Source organism: Ochotona princeps, chromosome X (assembly GCF_030435755.1).
Source record: "Ochotona princeps isolate mOchPri1 chromosome X, mOchPri1.hap1, whole genome shotgun sequence".
Lineage (NCBI taxonomy): Eukaryota > Metazoa > Chordata > Mammalia > Lagomorpha > Ochotonidae > Ochotona > Ochotona princeps.
In genome coordinates, this window is record NC_080865.1 from 49,087,948 (window position 1) to 49,109,196 (window position 21,249).

Consider the following 21,249-nt stretch of genomic DNA (forward strand, 5'->3'; position numbering starts at 1 on the left):
TCATTCTTTTGCAAATTCCTTTTTTCTGTTCCTTTGACATAGTTAGGGAACTTGAAACCACACTTTAAACTACTGGGCCCCTCTCTAGACATTATTAACTGTTTGCTCATTTCACTAGTGCTATAAGTAACCATCTGCTCTGCGTTCCCCGGTTCCGCGTCTCCTGAAACATATGCTCCAAGCTCCCTTTTCTCAAGTCAGTTAAAAAAACAAAACAAGAAGTATTCCCTTTCTGACACGGTATAACCAAACATTTTTGGTTTGTTTGTTTGCAGTTTACTCCTCAATCTTGAATCTGCCCCTGAGCAGGCCTCTTACAAATTCCCAAAGAAGCACGGTTCCCTATTTTAACAAAACACAAAATTCAGAAAGAAAACCAATCCTGCTCTTTTTTGAACTTAGGGAAACCTGAAACGCTTCAACCCTCGGTGGCCCAGCTCGAGTCGGTGCTCAGTTCCTGAAATCAGCTGCTAGCAGAAATATCACCACGTAACAGGACTTTTAAAATGGCCAAGGCTTTGAGAACAGGGGTTTTCTTACTAGTGTCTGTTCAACACAGGGCTTGGTCTTTCAAGGAAGATCTGTCTTCTTATTTGCATACATTTTCTGAGCAGGAAGTCATGCGCAGAACTTTCAGTCTCCGTGGGACAAGGCGCTTCCTTCTAATCTAATTCAATTCCGTGTTCCCGTTTTCTTTCCCTTCCTGGAGGAGGGAATAGTCTAAAATAAATGTTTCAACAGATCTCGCGGTGCTATTCGAGATTCCCTTTTCAAAAAAAAAAAAAAAAATGGAAATGATGCAAAGGAGCCTTTGCCTTCCGGAGTTTGGGGCTGGGACTGCAGCGCGCCAAGCCCATTGAAAGCAGCTCAGGCGGGAGGCGGGGCTCGAGCGAGTTCCTCTTCCACCTTCCCCCACCCTCGTCTTCCAACCTCTGTTCTGCCCCTTGCTCCGTTGCAGCCGTTACAGCAGCCGCGCCGCTGCAGTTTTCGGGAGCCAATCAACCCCCAAGTCGCGGTTCTCAGGATGGTGATTCGCGTGTATATTGCATCTTCCTCCGGCTCCACGGCGGTAAGGAGAGTGGGGATCCCACCTTTGTTGTTTTCCTGCACACTAGCCGAGAACCGTTAAATTGCAGAAGTTCTTCTGGGTTGCTTCTCCTTCCGAAAACGCTCGCATCCCCCATCCCAACAGCAACCCCCCTATTCCCTTTTTGTCCTTTGTTGCACCGAAAATGAAGTTTAGCTTTGTATGCTTTTAGGACACTGGCACTATGTTTCTCCTTTAAAGGGAAAAGAAGGCTGTGCAATTTCGCTCAATGGGACGTGGTGATGGGAGTAGGGGCTCTAGGGCTAGGTGAGTAAGTTCGTATGAAAATCACCGTGGTGAGTTTCAAGAGTGAGTTATTTGGCACAGGTGTTCAGAGTATGAGAAGAAGGGATAGGGGTCCCTTGCTACAAAGGATGTTGGTACACATCTTCTGGCCCCTGGGTACTGGGTGGAGGCCTCCTGACGCCCAGGGGTTATTTTGAGAGACTGAGACCCCCTTGCAGCAGAGTTATTTGGAGAATGTGCACGAGTGTTTAACTTTGGGTGGGAGGCCTGCTAGGATAAGAGAACCTGTAAGAGGATGTTGGGAACTGTGACATCATGTTGTTTTTTTTTAAAAAAAAAACTTGTCTGTGAGAGACCTGGTTTCCACCTTCCTCGGAGGTTTCCCTGATTGGACTTTTGAAATCTTCGTTCAACAAATTTGACTTCTAGTTTGTCCCGACTGCTGCAAATCTGTCGAGGACTGAGCAGGGCACTACCAAGTGGCTTCATGTGAGTGGGGGCCCGCTAAGTTGTTGCTGCTTCAAGTGAAAGGATGTTCTCCTCTTTGAACTTGCTCTTCATTTGGAGTAACAATTTTTTTTTTTAGAAGCTCGGAGAACAGCACTGTTAAGTCTTACCTAGGGTGAAAACTGAGTGTAGAGCAGAACAAATGAAAGTGCCTCTGTTTTTCGCTGAAAAGAAGGGCGGCCAGTGGCCATAGCGGCTATGTGCATTCAGGATGTGGGGCACGAACCCTCCCCCTGCGAGAGCTTTAGAGTAGCCCATTCCGGGCGGTTGCTGTGTGGTTGTGCCTTGTGGTTTGTTTCTGTTTGTACCTGAGAGGGTTTGGTGTAGGCATGAAGGTTATGGGAAATCACAAGAATCTTCAACCTTGAACTTTGTTTTGTCTGTCCTCTGTGTGTGGGTGTGGTCAGAAAATTTTGAAATTTCAGGGAACTTCAATTTTCTGGGCAAAAATTGTAGATTGTAGATTAAAAACAAAATCTTTTAGGAACTTCGTGTCTAATTTTTCATATTAATCCTGACACTTCAAAGTACAAATTGAGTTTCTGAGAATCTCAATCAAATCCGGTAATTTTCAAGTTTCACACACCACTTGAAAGAACTCTAATTAGACCGAGCAGATCACTCAGGCAGGTTCATGTGGAGGCCATTCAGTTTCAGAGCTGCTATTTATTCTTTGCCTTTCTACCCCTACTCAAAAGCAGATTCAAGAGGAAACTGCTTTCAGAATTTCTATTCAAGGCAGAACAATTGCACCTCTCTTTTGTGTGAAGACTTACATTTCTAAGAGGCTTTAGAAGTGAGTGTTGTCTTCTATCATTGGCTTGATTGGACAGCATTGTTGAAAACTATGCACGGGGTGAAAGTATATGGTACTTGAGTTTGGTTTCGATTTTTTTTAAATCTCTTACGGGTAATTGAGGATTTGTGTCACTTGTTGCCGTAATTACAGATCATATGAATCTGACAAGTAAAATTCACATTTTGTTTATGGCCAAAATAAATCCTTGGTTTATTGAAATGTGACAGCATGTTTAAACAATTCTGCAACTGCAAAATTAGTTCACTTTAGCAAGAGCCCCTTGATAACATAACCAAAGAGATGGCTGTTTACTTCAGAATAGGACCCTTCTGTTTGCAGTATTAAAGTTTACCTTTTAGATTACTGCACTGTTGCTTTTAATGCACGATTTGGAAACATGGGGGCTAGCATTTTGCTGGAAACCAATCACTGAAAAAAAAAAAAAAAAAAACATAGAAAGGGGCTGAGTTATCACTAGCCATCTCTCAAAGTCCCTTGGCTTTGCATTGTTAATATCTGATGGTTTTCTGACATTTCCCGTTGATTGTCACAACAATGGGTGTTAACTGGCTAGGGAGGATCTGAATCTGTGAAAATTGGCAAGAGTGTATTAATTTACTTTGCCCATGTGGCAAGACTTCCTGTACCTCATTATCTAATTTTTTAAAGCCACAAGTTTTGGGTCCAGCGCAGTAACCTAGCCAATGAAGTCCTCGCCTTGAACACGCTGGGATCCCATATGGGTGCTGGTTCTAATCCTGGCGGCCCTGATTCCCATCCAGCTCCCTGCTTGTGGCCTGGGAGAACAGTCAAGGACAGCCCAAAGCCTTGGAACCCTGCGCCAGCGTGGAAGGTCCGAGGAGGCTCTAGGCTCCTGGCTTTGTATCAGCGCAGCTCCAGTCATTGCGGCTGCCTGGGAGGGGGGGTGAATCGACAGACAGATCTTCCCCTCTGTCTCTCCTCCTCTCTGTATTTCTGACTTTGCAATAAAAATAAAATAAGTCTTTTTTAAAAAGCCACAAGTTTTCTAACATCTCTTTCCTCATACAGAGGAATAGCACATGTCTCTGAAAAATCCAGAGATTAAAAACACATATGCTGCTCTTTGCAATGGATTTGTTTTTACTTAAAAGAAGAAATGTATTTGTGTGAAAGACAGAGTTACAGAAAAGGAGGACAGAGAGAGGGAGGGAGAGAGAGAGAGAGAGCGTGCAATATTTTCTATCCACCCCTCTCCCCAGTTTGCTAAAAACGTCTGGGACTGGGCCAGACAGAGGCAGGAGCTGGGAACTGCATCTGGGATATATCTGGGATACCTTTTACTGATTTTCCCAGGCCATTAGCAAAGAGCTGCTTTGGAAGCTGAGCAGCTGAGATGCCAACCAGTATCCATTTGGGATGCTGGCATTGTAGGCAGCAGCTTTCCCTGCTACACTGTAACACCACTCCTCCCAACAGATTGAACACTAGCCAGTAGGAACCCTGAAGTGTACCATCCTGTGTTTTATTTAAGTGATCCGATGCGCTGAGTTTGTGATTATCTCTGTTTTACAGCAAAGGAAGTGGAGGCTCAGAGAGGTTATAGAACTCTTTGAGGTCAACACAGCTCATAAGGCACAGAGTTTAAATTCAACACAAGCTGCTGAATTAAAAACAAAATGAAATAGAAACTGTACTTACCCACCAAGGAGAGACATGGCAGCTAGTAAGCATGGGGAAACAGATACGAACAGGAGGTAAGAGATAGGGGAGACACAGTGTAAATGGACGAGGGTTACCTGGGAATGCACATATAAGGGAATAGCAAAATGGAGGGCCAATGTAGAGAAAGACAGTATGCCTAAAGAGCAATGTCAGTAAGTGGAGTAAATAGCCATTAACCCAAGATCAGGAAGCTAGAGAAGGGCCCGGTGCAACAGCCTGGTGGCTAAATCCTCGCCTTGCACGCATAGCGGTCCCATATGGGCACTTCTTTGTGTTCCAGCTGCTCCGCTTCCCTTCCAGCTCCCTGCTTGTGGCCTGGGAAAGCAGTTGAGGATGGCCCAATGCATTGGGACCCTGCACCCGTGTGGGAGATTCAGAAGAAGCTCCTGGTTCCTGGCTTCGAATGTGCTCAGTTCCGGCCATTGCGGCCACTTGTGGAGTGAATCAGAGGTTGGAAGATCCTTCTCGCTGTCATTCCTTCTCTCTATAAATCTGCCTTTCATATATATATATGTATATACATATTTTTTTAAGGAAAAAACGAAGCTAGAGAAGACACGCAGGTTGGGAAAGCCTCAATTGATCATCTGTAGGTCAATATAGGAAAACTCCGACCTTAATACTTTTTTTTCCCTCTTGATAAAAATCTTTTAGATAGAATAGAACTCCCAAACTTGCTTGTTGTGTTTTCTGCATGTTTGGAGTTCTTGATGCATGTTTTGACCCACTGCAACACCATATACCATATTTTGTTCTTTTAGTATTATAATACCTTATAAATTTACACTTACTGGAAGAAATAGTAAGCCCAGTGTAAAATCAAACAACTGTAAGAACTTCTAACAAAAACCCAACCTGACCTTTGGTTAAAATTGCTAGAGTGATTATAGATGACGTTTAAATGGCATGGAAGTTTTTCTCCCATACTTCTCTCTCTCTCTCTCTCTCTCTCTCTCTCTCTCTTTTAAAGATGTATTTGTTTTTATTGGAAAGGCAGATATACACAGAGGAGGAGAGACAGAGAGGAAGATCTTCCATATAATGATTCACTCCCCAAGTGACCGCAATGACCGGAACTGTGCGGATCCGAAGCCAGGAGTCCAGAGCCTCTTCCAGGTCTCCCACGCGGGTGCAGGGTCCCAAGGCTTTGGGCCGTCCTCGACTGCTTTCCCAGGCCACAAGCAGGGAGCTGGATAGGAAGCAGGGCTGCCGGAGTTAGAACTGGCACCCATATGGGATCCCGGTGCGTTCAAGGTGAGGACTTTAGCTGCTATGCTATCGTGCCAGGCCCTCTCCCATACTTCTAACCCCTAATTCATCATGGCTCCAACTGTTCATGTTTTCTGCATTCTGTGTATGACTTGGTATAAACTTTTTTTTTTAAACAAGACTTATTTGAAAGGCGGAGAGAGAGAGAGAGAAGTCTTTTATCCACTGGTTTACTCCGCAGATAGCTGATACAGGCTGAATGTGGAAGCCAGGAATTCCACCCTGTTTCCCCATGTGAGTGACAGAGGCCAAAGCACTTGCGCCATCTTCTGCTGCTTTTGAAGGTGCGTTAGCAGGGAACTGCATTGGAACGGATACTGCCACCACAAGAGGCAGGTTAACCCATTGTGCCAAAACAGTGGCCCCGGGCTTGTGGAGATTTTAAGATTATGATGGGGCTGGTGTGGTGGCATAATGGATAAAGCCACTACCTGCAATGCTGGCATCCCATATAGGTGCCAGTTTGTGTCCCAGCTGCTCTGCTTCTGAGCCAGCTCTCTGCTAATGGGCCTGGGAATGTAGTGGAAGATAATCCAACTACTTGGGACCCTGCCACCTGTGTGAGATGTCCAGAAGTAGCTCCTGGCTCCTGGCTTCAGTCTTTGTCATGGGGATCATTCTGGAGAACAAGTCAGTGAATCCGCCTTTCCATCTTATTCTGTAACTCTGCCTCCAAAATAAATACATACATACATACATACATACATACATACTTCTCCAAGTGAATACTGAGGGTTTTGTTTTTGGAGTGAACTTTTTTTTTTTTTTTAAGATTTATTTATTTTTAATACAAAGTCAGATATACAGAGAGGAGGAGAGACAGAGAGGAAGATCTTCCATCCGATGATTCACTCCCCAAGTGACCACAACGGCTGATGCTGCGCCAATCCGGAGCTGGGAACCAGGAACCTCTTCCAGGTCTCCCAAGCAGGTGCAGGGTCCCAAGGCTTTGGACTGTCCTCGACTGCTTTCCCAGGCCACAAGCAGGGAGCTGGATGGGAAGCGGAGCTGCCGGGATTAGAACCGGCGCCCATATGGGATCCCGGGGCTTTCAAGGCGAGGACTTTAGCCGCTAGGCCACGCCGCCGGGCCCTGGAGTGAACTTTTAAAAATTGATCTCCATAGAACTTCCAAAATCGGAACTTAATTATAGCTTGACAATTGCCTTTGTGTCAACGTAAAATGATACTTTAAAAATTTTGTGAAGAGAATGAAAAGGTGAACTTGGGGCTGGCGTTGTGGCATAGCACGTTCAGTTGCCTCTTGTGATGCAGCTCCGCTTCCGATCCAGCTCCCTGCAATGCACCTGCTCAAGCAGAAGGTAACACAAGTCTTCAGGCCCTAGATTTCTCCTTCTCTTTGCCCTTATTCTTCTGTAACTTTGACTTACAAAGAAGTAAATAAACAAATATGTTTTTAAACGTAAGCTTATTTCGGATGCAGAAGTTTTTCAAGTTCACACTTAAAAATATATTAATTTATTTATTTCCAAGTCATATTTACTGAGAGAGACAGACAGAGATCTTCCACCTTCTGATTTACTCTGCAGATGGCCTGAATAGCTGGGGCTGTGCTAGGCCAAAGCTGGAAGCAGGGAGCTTCTTCATGATTCCCCATATGGACGATTCCTCTGTCACCCACATGCTTGGACCGTCTTAGACTGCTTTTTCCAGGTCATTAGCAGCGATGTGGATCAGAAGTGGAGCAGCAACCAGGACACCTGCGGGTACTCATGTGGCATACTCTTGTGTACTTTGGTGTTTGTCATAGCTGGCAAAGAGTGTTTGAATACTCTTTAAAGCTCCTTAGAAGGCCAGAATCGGAAATCATCCATCAAATGACTGGACGTGTTTTTTGTGTGCTCCAAATACTGGACCATGGTGACTTGCATGGGACAGATGTGGAGACAGAAGAGCATTGCTTTCAAATTGACGCCCAGCATTGAATTTCTGATTTCCTAAATTTCACAGCAATGAAGAAGCCATTGGGATAATTTGGCCCAATCTAAACTGATTTGGGAAACTCAGGTATAAATGACGATGATTCTTCAACATTTAAGAAATACTTACAAGTCAATTGATTGTATGGAAAAAATACTGTGGGACATTAGTAAAGAATTCATAACTTGGGAGGAGAGAGGCTAAAATGGATTCAACTCTAGTGCAAAACCAAATTACCCTGTTGAGGAAGGGTTTGGGCCAACAAACCTTAGGACCTACCTTCCCCGTGGTTTGACCTAGGGAAATAGTAACGTAGGGCTCCCAAAACAATCAAGTTGAATATTCTGACTATAGCTACTTCCAACACACTTTCCATAATACATATTGTGCAATCAACTACATGTTCTTGTAGGATTTTTTTTTGCTTAAATTAATTATCAAGGGTAAATTTTATCTTCTGTTTCTTAACTTAGTAACTTCAACAAATTAGGAGAGAATCTGTTAGTGACTCTTTGACCATCTGTTTCCTTTCAATTCTACTTCACAGCCCAAAGGGAGTCCTTTTAAACCCAGAATTTAATGACTTCTAGCAATCCAGGAGCAAGATTAAACAAGAGAATGTTTAGGGAGAAGGGACTGCTCACGTATGATGACTGTTTTTATGAATATGGGTAACAAAGATGACGTTTTACACTTGGCAAGTAGATTTGAAGCAAAAAAGATTGGTTTCCAGTTCAGAGTCTCACATTTTAGATTACTAGTTGGAAGTACTATAGATTGCCAGAACACCAGGCAAATTTTAAAAAATAAGTTTAAAAATACGACAAATTCTAATACTATCTGTTTAAAGTGCTGCTGTATTTTGTGGCTATAGTACAATTTCATTTAGCTTGGACAATCAAGATTTTGTTTCCAGTAATAGTAGATGTTAACATTTGTGGATCGTATGTATCAGGCACTGTGCTCTGTCATCTACATATGTCATTTCATTCAACTTAATCTTTACAAAAGCATGGCGAAATAAGTGCTAATAAAATCCTGTTTTCTGTAATTGGAGGGGTATCTCCAAGATGTGGTAACATCAGGTATGTTGCTGAAGGTTAAAGAGCTAGACATGTCAGATTTGGGATTTCTGGCATCAGAACCACTTCTAAACACTGTTATTTACACATCCTTTGTATATATGCATTGAACGGAAGTTATCCTACTGATACATTAAAAATTTTTCATGATTGGAGCCCAGTGCAGTAGCCTAGTGGCTAAAGTCCTCACCTTGAACATGCCAGGATCCCATATGGTGCCCGTTCTAATCCCAGCAGCCCTGCCTCTCATCCAGCTCCCTGCTTGTGGCCTGGGAAAGCAGTGCAGGACGGCCCAAAGCCATGGGACCCTGCACCAGAGTGGAAGACTTGGAAGAGGCTATGGACTCCTGGCTTTGGATCTGCGCAGCTTCAGCCATTGTGGTCACTTGGGGAATGAAGCAGCAGATGGAAGATCTTCCTCTCTGTCTCTCCTCTCTGTGTATCTCCCTTTCCAATAAAAATATATAAATCTTTAAAAAAGTTTTCTCATTATTGGGCCCGGCGGCGTGGCCTAGCGGCTAAAGTCCTCGCCTTGAAAGCCCCGGGATCCCATATGGGCGCTGGTTCTAATCCCGGCAGCTCCACTTCCCATCCAGCTCCCTGCTTGTGGCCTGGGAAAGCAGTCGAGGACGTCCCAATGCATTGGGACCCTGCACCCGCGTGGGAGACCTGGAAGAGGTTCCAGGTTCCTGGCTTCGGATCGGCACGCACCGGCCCGTTGCGGCTCACTTGGGGAGTGAATCATTATATGGAAGATCTTCCTCTCTGTCTTTCCTCCTCTGTGTATATCTGACTTTGTAATAAAATGAATAAATCTTTAAAAAAATTTTTTTCGCATTATTACAAATATAGTAGTTATTCAAATTGGGATAGTACCTGTGTAGTCAAATGTGTCTTTCTATAACCCACACTTGAGAGTGATGCGGAGTGAATGTAGGGGAAAGTAGGGAAGTTAGTAGTGTCATTTTCTTTTACAAGTTTTTCTAAAATAGCATGCCTTAGCCAAGAACACATTTTTGTGTGTTTGTTTTTTCTTTATTTTTGACAATCTTTTCATGGTTAATTAGAACAGAAAGGGTCAAGGGCTACAGGAAAGTGGGTAAGACTATTATTTCCACATTGTTTTTTCCTGTTCCTGGGGTAAAAGGGGAGGTAAAGGGAGAAGCCCGACCCACCCTCCCACCCATCCCAGGTCTCTGATGTGGGGCATGCTCTGAGGGTCTTGCTCAAGTGGTTTTGATAGTTCAACAGTTATGAATTGCTGCCAATCGCACCATTCCAAGCACATGAAATCTATTCAGAATCCACTGATTGACATAGTCCACCTTAGAGTCTCCGTTTGCCCAGTTTTTCACTGCCAACACTTGGCTGGGGTTGTTGATTGATTTGTTCTGTCCTCCATCCTCTGTTGTGGTACCAGGTGTCCTCTGCAGGCTCCAATGGACTGCCATATCCTCCATGATAATTTGGATATGCTGTCCACTGCTCCATCTGAGCCACTGAGGAAGCTCAGCTTTGACACATGAACTCCATGGCAGACCATGGAACCTGCACTTCTCTTCATGGTTAGGGTTCTGAGTCCGGCAGTTCGATTGAGGAGATCCCAACAGAAACGTCATCTGAGGTGATCCCAGACCGGATTCTTGTGTGTGCTTACAAATAGAGGTGCCAGTACAGCCCAACGCCCCAATCAGCTGGTGGTTTCAATTGCTGGGTCAGTTCTGTTTCCAGCCCTGTCTTCCACTGGAACCAATGGGTGTTGCAGTCCAGCCTGATTCTGCCCAGCACACACTCGGCCCTCACATCAACCAGTGGGAGCTGCAGCCTAGTCGGAGCAGCCCCCAATAACCCTCACTAGGCCTGACCCCTACCCTGGTTTCCGTGCTTGCCAGTATGTGCAGCAGACTAGTCCAGTCTGTCCCACATCCCATTCAGCTCTCATACATGTCAATGGGCATTGAAGCCTAGTTCAACCTAACCAGCTCCACTATCCAGCCCTCATGGATGTTGTTGGGTGCCTCTCTGTCTAGCCACCCCAGCCCCTGTCCTGGTTTTCATGCCCTCTAGTGGGAGTGGTAACCCAAGAGGAGGGAGCCCACTATTTCATTTCTAGGCCACTCCCACTCCCAGATCATACATTCCAGGTGGTTCTGCAGTTTAACTTGACAGAATTAGCCTCCAATGCCAGCTTTTGCCAGCTGATGCTGTGGAAAAGCCCAACCAGCCCTCACCCACTCTAATTTATGCTTGCATCAGGAGAAACAATCAACCCAGCCTGGCTTTTCCCTGATCTTGTCTACATGAGGCGCACAGGTGTTGTAGCCCTGCCTGGTCTGGTCTGCCCCCATCCCAGCTCACGCTCTCAGTGGGAGTGGTTTTCCAGCAGCGGAGCCCCCCCATTCCCCTTGCCGCAAGAGCACAGTTTTAAGTCCATGTCTGTCCTTGTGCTGTCTTGTGTTGTATTTTGAACTTTTATGGCTTTGGTTCTCTTTCTTAAAAGGTGTCTTTATGTGACTATAGAGCAACTTAACTAAAAGGCTACTATTTATGATACAATCAATCTAAATCCCTCGGGAAGGCAGTACTACTATAACGTGTAGACCATGATTTTGGACTCGAGGTTGTGAGTTCTGCTCCTTTGGCTTACTCGCTGGTGAAAATGAGATTCCGTTACAGACCTTGAGTAAAGCCCAACCCAACATTTCTGCTTGGGAGATTTCCAATAATGACTTAATACTACAAAATTTCGCCTTTGAAATGCCAGGTAATGTGCCTTTCAGGTAGCCCTTACTACTTAAGAACTTTTCTCCATTTTATTTCAGCATAATCTCTTAGCCAGTTGCTTCAACCCAACTATATGCAGCACAACTTTCACTGTTCAAATTAGAGCAGTGAACTTAATAGGAATGTAGCCTTGGAAACCATTCTTTCCAGTAGGGTTTTTCAAAGCTAATTTAGAAGGGAGGCAAGTACATTTGATGAGTTAATTTATTAAAAATGTGATAAAATTATCTCACTTTAATTTCTTGCACAAATACTTGAAATTTGCTGTAGCTTGTAATAACATTAAGAACTGTCGTTCAGTGAATACTTATGACTGGCCAAACATAGCAGCATGAAATTAACATGGATTATGAAATTCAATTGTTTCAACAACTTGGTGACGTCAGTAGTATTATTATCCCCTTTTTTAAGTATAGAAAAACAGGGGGCCTGGCATGGTAGCCTTGTGGCCAAAGTCTTCGCCTTGAACATGCCAGGATCCCATATGGGCGCCGGTTTATGTCCCGGCTGCTCCACTTCCCATCCAGCTCCCTGTTTGTGGCCTGGGAAAGCAGTTGAAGATGGCCCAAAGCCTTGGGACCCTGTACCTGTGTGGGAGACCTGGAGGAGGTTCCTGGTTCCCGGCTTTGGATCGGCGCAGCACCGGCCGTTGCGGTCACTTGGGGAGTGAATCATCGGACGGAAGATCTTCCTCTCTGTCTCTCCTCCTCTTTGTCAATCTGACATTCCAATTCAAATAACTAAATGTTTGGAAAAAGAGAATAGGAAAATGGGGGCAGGGAGGTGTAGCCGTGTGGTATAGCGCATTAAGCTACGGCCTGCAACACTGGCTGTGTTTCAAGCCTAGCTATTCCTTTTAAGATCCAGCTCCATGCTAATCTGCCTAGGAAAGCAGAGGAAGATGGCCCAAGTGTTTGGGCCCCTGCTATCCATGTAGGAAACCCAGAGAGAAACCCTTGGCTCTGGCCTCAGTCTCGCTAACCCTGACCATTGCAACCATAAGGGGAGCGAACTAGTAGTTAGAAGATTTCTCTCTCTTTCTCTCTTTAGTGGGTAGGAGGGTGGTGAGTGGTATGCGTTTCTCCTGCTCTTTCTGTAACTATTCAGAGAAATAAAATGGAAATCTTAAAAGAAAAAAAAAAAAAAGGAAACATTTTGTGATCACCAGCCTCACTGAGCTAGTAAAATACCCTGCTTCCCAGGCTCATGTGATTCTGTGACCCATGATGTTAACTCCCACGATAGTCTAGCTTCTCATTGGCATTTGCTAATGGTATTTACTAATTATCCATCGTAAATGTGGCTGCGAAACTAATGTACATTTCATTGCCGTACTGCTTTTCTGATGAACTTAGAAATTCATGAAAAAAATAATTGGTCTATAGCATTACCAAGCACAATTCTGATAGTCTGTTATGTTAAGCAAAAAATTTGGAATTCTTCAGAGCAGAAAATTGAAGTTACTATATTTCTGTTTATACCATTAGAATGTATAACATATACCTTCATCCTAATATAAGATTTTTTTTTCCTGTAAGGCAGTCTAACAAAAAGTAGGTACGACAGGATTTTAGAAGATATGCTTTAAAAGTGAGGCATGTCGGGCCCGGCGGCGTGGCCTAGCAGCTAAAGCCCTCGCCTTGAACATGCCAGGATCCCATATGGGCGCCGGTTCTAATCCCGGCAGCTCCACTTCCCATCCAGCTCCCTGCTTGTGGCCTGGGAAAGCAGTCGAGGACGGCCCAAAGCTTTGGGACCCTGCACCCGCGTGGGAGACCTGGAAGAGGTTCCAGGTTCCCGGCTTCGGATCGGCACAGCACCGGCCATTGCGGCTCACTTGGGGAGTGAATCATCGCACGGAAGGTCTTCCTCTCTGTTTCTCCTCCTCTCCGTATATCTGACTTTGTAATAAAATAAATAAATCTTTTAAAAAAAAATTTTGGCATGTCTGTTGCCTGAGTGATCTGAATAAGTCACCAAGCTTCTATTTGCCCGTCATCATTGTCATGATTGACACAAAAGAAAATGCATCATGGAAGTTAGCTGCCAATATTGTTATCGGAGATTCATTATGGAAAATGATGGAATTTGATCTCAAACTTTCAGAAGTCTAAATGCAAGTTTTCCTGTGCAGCAGCAAAATATTTTGAACTTCTCAAAAGTGGCAATAGTTGCAAGATTTACAGTGAATTTCTAGTTAAAATTTTTGAAGAATAGATGCATAGAGAGGGTATACCTAAGAAGCCGTTGAACTTGACTGGACAATAAGATGATGGACTCTATGTTTGGTATATGCTTGCAATGGGGGAATCTCAACTGAACTTGAGCTGTGGTTATGCAACAAGGTGGAGGAATCCACCATGGTGGGAGGGTTTGGGGAGGGGTGGGAGAACCCAAGTATCTATGTAACTGTGTCACATAATACAATGTAATTAATGAATTAAGAAAAATTTTTAAAAAATGATCTGAGGAACCAACTCATGAGTGACAAAAAGAAACACACTCCGTGGCGCATTTTTTTTTTCATGGTACTGTAATTTGTTTTTGTTTTTGTTGTTGTGGCTGTTCTAACTCATAACAGTTGTTGACCTTGTTTCATGGCTTCTCACTTATGGTAATGTATAGTGATGGAGTACTGGGGTCTATCAGATACAGACGTGGGGATATAATGGAACATGCATCCCTGCTTCCAGACGAAAGATGGATTCCCAATGAAACTGTTGGACAGGTGTAGACAATGGGATGCTGGACTGTCTGACATTGTCTGTACCAACAATGTCGGGGTACACTTAAATAAGAAATATGATTCCTTATGAATCATATTGTATTGTAACAAAATGGGAAAAATCTGACGGGGGGGTGGGAATTTGGGGGGAAATCCCATCCTCTACAAAATTGTACCATGTAATTGAAAATTCAAAATGATCTAAGCAATTGGGAGGGGGCAGTCAGCGTTGGTGGGGGTGACAATGAAAGTTTAACAGGCGGCAACCTTGACGAGTTTTAAACTCATCAAGCAGATGAATGACCAATAAAATAAGGTCAGTTTTAAATTTATGCAATTTTTAGAAGAAAAAGATGGAAAAAGACAAATTCACAAATATGGGGCATTGTGGCAGAGAGGGTAAAGCTGTTGCTGGGTATGAGAACATCCAATGTGAGAGTCCTTACTTTGGGTCCCTGCTGCTCCGTATTTCCTAGAAAGCTTTCTGCTAAAGATGGGAGGCTATAGATAATGGGCCAAGTACTTGAGTGACAGCTACACACGTGGCAGACGAGGACAGAAGCTCTGCACTCCTGTCTTTGGTCTGGCCTAACCCTGTTGGTGGCATGCATTCGGGGAGTAATCAGCAGGTATCTTCCTTCCCCCCATCTCTCTCTAGTGTGTGTGCCTGTGTGTACATGCATGTGTGTGTGTGACTCTGCCTTTCAAATAAATAAAATATTTTCCTTTTTTAAAAAAATTTTACTTATTTTTATTGGAAAGTCAGCTATACAGAGAGGAGGAGAGACAGTGAGAAAGATCTTCCGTCCAATGATTCACTCCCCATGTGAGCGCAACGGCTGATGCTATGCCGATCTGAAGCCAGGATCCAGGAACTTCTTCCAGGTCTCCCACGCAGGTGCAGGGTCCCAAGGCTTTGGGCTGTCCTCGACTCCTTTCCCAGGCCACAAGCAGGGAGCTGGATGGGAAGTGGAGCTGCCGGGATTAGAACCGGCACCCATATGGGATTCTGGCATGTTCAAGGCGAGGACTTTAGCCACTAGGCCACGCCGCCGGGCCCCATAAATAAAATATTTTCAAAACATGTTATAGAGATAATGTGAGAAAACATTTAGTTACTGTCCTGGCAGGTTAGGATTGTGAATAGATTTTTAAGTTGAAATTGAAGAATGAGTTTTGTTTGGTAAGCATTTATATTCCCTTAACAATCCTGGGGAACTTATGAGAGAACTAGCTATCTCACTTGGACTAATGTGACTCTTCCAAAGAGCTGAAGTCAAGTCTGGGACTGCGTAGCCCAGAGAATCCTTGTGTTGCCCAAGCAATGGGGAGTTTTTGAGAATGGTCACAGCAACAAATAACCTGAGTGTGTTTTCAAAATCAGTCACTCTAGATTTCACAAAATCTGAAGGCATCTGACACTTTGTTGTCTAACTCATTTATGTCTAAATGTCTTAATGGAAATTTAGTGCAAATCAGTATTTGCTTACCTGTTGAAGAATCATTTATTCACAGAGATGTGTTGGAGTTTTGTCCTGATACAATGTTGTTAGGTAGTGAGATCTTAGAATTAGACTTTGAAATAAATGTATAAGATTCAGGGCACAGCACCAAACTATCCTATCACTCGGAATATATAGAGAATACCTAAAGCAGAGGTTATCACACTTTAGGTAGTGAGATCTTAGAATTAGACTTTGAAATAAATGTATAAGATTCAGGGCACAGCACCAAAGTATCCTATCACTCGGAATATATAGAGAATACCTAAAGCAGAGGTTATCACACTTTACAACAGATGGCATCAAGAGGTGATATGCTGGGAAAGGAAAACAAAAAAATCTGAATCTATTGCTTAGCAAAAAAATGTATTCTTCAAAAACAGTTAAAAGGAAAAGTAGTAAGATTATCTTTCAATGTGTGATATGATCATGATTGAATTCTATACTTATATTTTCAAAACAGGACTGCTACTTGATATGATAAAAGTTGTAGAACGTGAAGTCAGCAGAGCAGACATTTTTATTTTTTCGTAAAAATGTTTAGCAATTCTTATTTCATCTGATTAATAGCAAATGATTTTCTACACAGAAAAACATGCAGTAAAGGGATACCATGTGTGGTATATAACATCACGAAAATGTTTGTTGTCTAAGCAGTTTATTAACCTCTGGAGATTATCACAGAAACTGTTTTAAGAGAGAGAAGGCAGCTTTCGATACTTTACTAAACAGATTTTGAAGCCAAGCCTATGTTTTTACAATTTATTTCTTAACTTGCTTTTCAATTTATTGATTGGTAGGATTGTCAAGTTAAGTATGCTTGCTGCGCTCTACTTAGCATAGCAATATCCCAACATTTAGCAGATTGATGAGTAACAGCTTTAACCAACCTCTACATCTTACTACTTGGAGTGTAGTTACCAAGTGGTAAAGTTTTCACATAAATATTTGTAGGGCTCTGGTGTGGTAGCCTAGTGGCTAAAGTCTTTGCCTTGTAAGCACCAGGATGCCATATGGGTGCCGGTTCTAATCCCAGTGGTCCCACTTCCCATCCAGCTCCCTTCCTGTGGCTGGGAAAGCAGTCAAGGATGGCCCAAAGCCTTGGGACCCTGTACCTGTGTGGGAGACCTGGAGGAGGTTCCTGGCTCCTGGCTTCAGATCTGCGCAGCTCCGGCAGTTGCAGTCACTTGAGGAGTGAATCATCGGACAGAAGGTCTTTCTCTCTGTCTCTCCTCCTCTCTGTATATCTGACTTTGCAATAAAAATAAATAAATCTTTTTTTTTTTTTAAAAAAGGAAGGAATAATTCATACAAAAGTGCTGGAGTCTGTGGGATGGAATGAGCTGACTTGGAGTGAGGAAACATGTAAAGGGGTTGAAAAAAGGGACTTCTGGTGAAGTTTGCAGTCAGGAAAATGTCAAGTGAATTGGAGTGGAAAAAACAGTAAGATTCCTTAAGAAAGATCAAAGTAGCATCTTGAAATCGAAATCAAGGCAGGGCGGTGAGAAAGTTGTGCAGAAACTGTGAAAATTGATTTAAAAAATTGGATTCAAAGTAAGGAAATTAGTAGTGACCTTGGAAAGTGCTATAGGTTTTTATTTTATTTTATTTTTTTTTTTACTTTTTCCGTGTTTTATTGTATTTTTGACAATCTTTACGTAGCTAATTAAGGTAAAGAGTTTCAAGGGCTACAGGAAAGTGGGTAAGACTATCAGTTCCATATTGTTTCCTTCATGTATCTGGGGTAAAGGGGGATATTGTGGAAGAAGCTCCACCCAGTCTCCCACCCATCCCAGGTCCCGGATGTGGGGCATGCTCTGAGATACTTGCTCAAGTGGTTTTGATGGTTCACCAGTTATGAATCGCTGCCAAACTCTCCACGATGAGGTTGTTGAAGAATCCACTGATTGACATAGTCCAGCATAGTCTCCGTTTGCCCAGTTTTTCACTGCCAGCATATTGCTTAGGTAGTTGATTGAGTTGTTCTGTCCTCTGTCTTTTCATGGTTAGGGTTCTGAGTCCGGCAGTTCGATTGGTGAGATTCCCAAAGAAACTTTGTCTCAGGTGAACCCAAACCAGAGTCTTGTGTGTACTTGCAAGTACAGGGCCCGGCACAGTCCAACGCCCCAATCAGCTGGTGGTTTCAATTGCTGGGTCAGTTCTGTTTCTAGCCCTGTCTTCCGCCGGAACCAATGGGTGTTGCAGTCCAGCCTGGTTCTGCTCAGAACGTACTTGGCCTCACATAAACCAGTGGGAGCTGCAGCCTAGTCGCAGCGACCCACAATAACCCCCACTAGGCCCGCCTCCTACCCTGGTTTGCCAGTATGTGTAGCAGACTAGTCCAGTCTGTCCCACATCCCATTCTGCTCTCATACATGCCAATGGGTATTAAAGCTTAGTTCCATCTAACCAGCTCAACTATCCAGCCCTCATGGATGTTGTTGGGTGCCTCTCTGTCTAGCCACCCCAGCCCCTGTCCTAGTCCTGGTTTTCATGCCCTCCAGTGGGAGTGGTAACCCAAGAGGAGGGAGCCCACTATTTCCTTCCCAGGCCACTCCCACTCCCGGATTATGCACTCTCCAGGTGGTTCTGTGGTTTGACTTGACAGAATTAGCCTCCAGTGCCAGCTTCTGCCAGCTGATGCTGCGGCTAAGCCCAAACAACCCTCACCCACTCTAATTTATGCTTGCATCAGGAGAAACAATCAACCCAGCCTGGCTTTTCCCTGATCTTGTCTACATGAGGCGCACAGGTGTTGTAGCCCTGCCTGGTCTGGTCTGCCCCCATTCCAACTCACGCTCTCCAGTGGGAGTAGCTTTCCAGCAGCGGAACCCCCCATATGCCCCCTTCCTGCTCCACCCCCTTTGTTCCTGGTTCTCACGTGTGCTGGTTGAGTGCTGCCGTCATATCCGGTACAGGTAACCTCACCTTGGCATTCTGTGCACTAGTTTTTGTCGCGACCAAACCTAGCTCGACCCACACTCTGTTCTGGTGCTCGGATTTGCCAGTGGATGACGTGAAGTGATTCAGCCTGGTCTGCCCCCGACCCATGCAAATGTATGCCAGTGTGAAACTGTCCATGACCTGTTCTGGGCTGTTTCCTATCATGCTTCTTGCGCTTACCTGCCGGGTCTGTGTCCTGCCGGAGGCGTTGTCCAGGTTTCTCCATCAGAACCACCCCAATGCCGGATTTCACGCATACCAGGGGGTCCATGAGCCAGCCCTACTCAGTTCACCTCTTGTCCTAGCAGGAACTGTGGCTTTTCCTGACTGGCCTTCAACCCAAACTGATTCTTGCTGTTGAATGCTTCAGCCCAGCAACGAAAGAGCTGTGTTAGTGTAGTAGTCAGGACAGCAGTCTTGTTGAAAAAGGTTGACAAGAGGACTTCATAATACGCAGGAGATGTGCAAGCAGAATGATGTTTAAGGAGTTTACTGAAAAACAAGGAGGAAAAGGAAGTTGAAAAAAACTTAAATGTTTTTATCTCAGATCTTTTCAAAAAGAGACTAAGTGGGACAGATTTGCCTTGAAACATTTTGTTTGCCCAGACTAAATTTGTCAGATCATTTTGATGCAATTTCTTTTAATGCTTTTTTAAAAAAGTTTATTTTCATTTGCCGGAAAAAAACAGAGAGAGAGAAAGGTGTGGTGGGGAGAGGACTGTTTTTTCATCAGCTGGTTCGCTTCCCTGCATGGCTGCAACATCCAGTGCTGGGCCAGGCGGGCTGCAGAAACCATATCCAGGGTTACCGCAAGGAGTGCTGCAAGGGTGCACCTGTAGGAAACTAGACCTGAAGCAGCACAGCCAGAGGACCCCTACAGGGAGATTCAGGCATTGCAAGCAGTGGTGCCCACGTCACTCACTCCTATCACATGATTTTGATTCTTTCACCATAAAACCCAGTTTAAACTCATTTAAAGACTATTGGCTGAAATAGTCAAGAGTTAATATTTTAGCAATTCTAACATGAAGGGAAGATGCCTTTGTTTCATAGAAAACAATAAAATCAAGTAAACATGTATTATTCTCCTTGGAAATAAGTATTTTTTTAAAAGGCAAATCCAAACTATTTCAGAAAACAGCATGCTTAGAGGAGAAAAGCCTTTGCTAATTTCAGGTATTACATAAAGACTGTTTACAGTGTAGCAAAATGTCTTCACATTTGCCAGCAGATTTAATTACTCTTCTAAGAGAATAAGCAGGAAGCGAAAGCTTACAGAACGTATGAAGAGCAGCTGGACATTATCCACCCCCACTTGTCACACTTTTTAGTGAAGCCCAGCTTACTCTAGATAATACTGCCTTCTGCACCTTAACTTCCTGACGGGAAATGCATAAGTTTAGTCATGTTGCAAGTATAACTGGGGGAGGTATTTGGTGCAGCAGTTAAGACTTTGCTTCGGATGTTCAACTCCCAGCTCTGCTTCCAATTCCAGCTTCCTGCTAAGGCTCACCTGTGGAGGCAGCAGATGATTTTTCAAGTAGTTGGGGCCATGATCCCTGTGAAAGAACCCAATTGGGTTCCAGACTTCTGCTTTTGACCTTGGCCAGCTCTGGCTGCTGCTTGTATTTGGAAAGTGAACCAATATATAGAGAAAAATCTTTCTGTGTGTCTCTGTGTGAATCTGTCTTTTAGATAAAAAAAAAACAACAAAATATAACTCATGCATTTTTTCGTTCAGTTCAGTCTTTTATACTGAGGACCTCTCCCCCAAATACTAATCTAGGTTCCTGGAAGTTGGAAGGAGTGTAGTGATTAGTAGGTCCATGGACATCTAACCTTTCATATTTCTGGGCTGATTTAGGGATGAAATAAAGGGAAAAGACAAAGGGCTGGATGTCTGGTCTAGTGCTTAGGCTACTGGCAGTCACCTGCATCCTAGTATTTATCTGAATGGCTGGCCTTCATAACCAGAGCCTGACTCCAGCTTCCTGCTAAGAGGTGGCAGTGCTGATTCAAGCAGTTGGATTCCTGTCACCGATGAGGCAAACCTGGGCTTCTGCTCCAGCCAAGGCCTGGCCATTGGGGGCATTTGAGGAATAAATCAGCAGATGAAAGATCGAAGTTCTTCCTCTCTGAAGTGAATAATTAATTAAATTCAATTGTTAAAAGAAGATAAAGATAAATGGAATCTAACTTAGAAACAAGGAATCCACAGAAACAAAATTGTTAAATTATAATGAGCTTATGGAGCACCTGGTTCAATACTTCTATAGTGAACTAACTAGCATATACACTCAATACTGCTTTATAATGTGCAAGAGACACTCAAGTGCAGAACCTTACACTGAATGGACAACTTGAATAGGTCACATAGACAAATCCTGGTGTGTGTGAATCTATGGTTTGTTCTAGAAATTGTCTGCCTTTCATTCCCAAATTCACTCATTCATTCAAAAAAAAAAAAAAAGAAAAAAGAAAAAGAAATTGTTGCCAACCACTGAACCAGACTGAAGCCTAGTTCTACAGGGCAAGAAAAATCCAGAAGTAAAGATTCTTGAGCTAGAATATGGGGGTAAGTTACAGTGATGACAATTTTGGAGACCAAGTACATGACTTATATACAGCAGGGGACATATGAAAGTCTCAAAGGTACAGATA

At 43.7% G+C, this 21,249-nt stretch overlaps 1 protein-coding gene across 1 annotated transcript in view; it reads left to right on the plus strand.

Moving 5' to 3' along the window:
- Nucleotides 1–731: 731 nt before the first annotated feature.
- The window catches only part of SH3BGRL (SH3 domain binding glutamate rich protein like), an 89,435-nt gene continuing 68,917 nt past the window's right edge, over nt 732–21,249 (plus strand). The window contains exon 1 of the mRNA XM_058658832.1: nt 732–1,069. Coding sequence (XP_058514815.1) covers nt 1,025–1,069 — 45 coding nt within the window. The 5' untranslated portion in view covers nt 732–1,024. The remainder of the gene's footprint in view (nt 1,070–21,249) is intronic.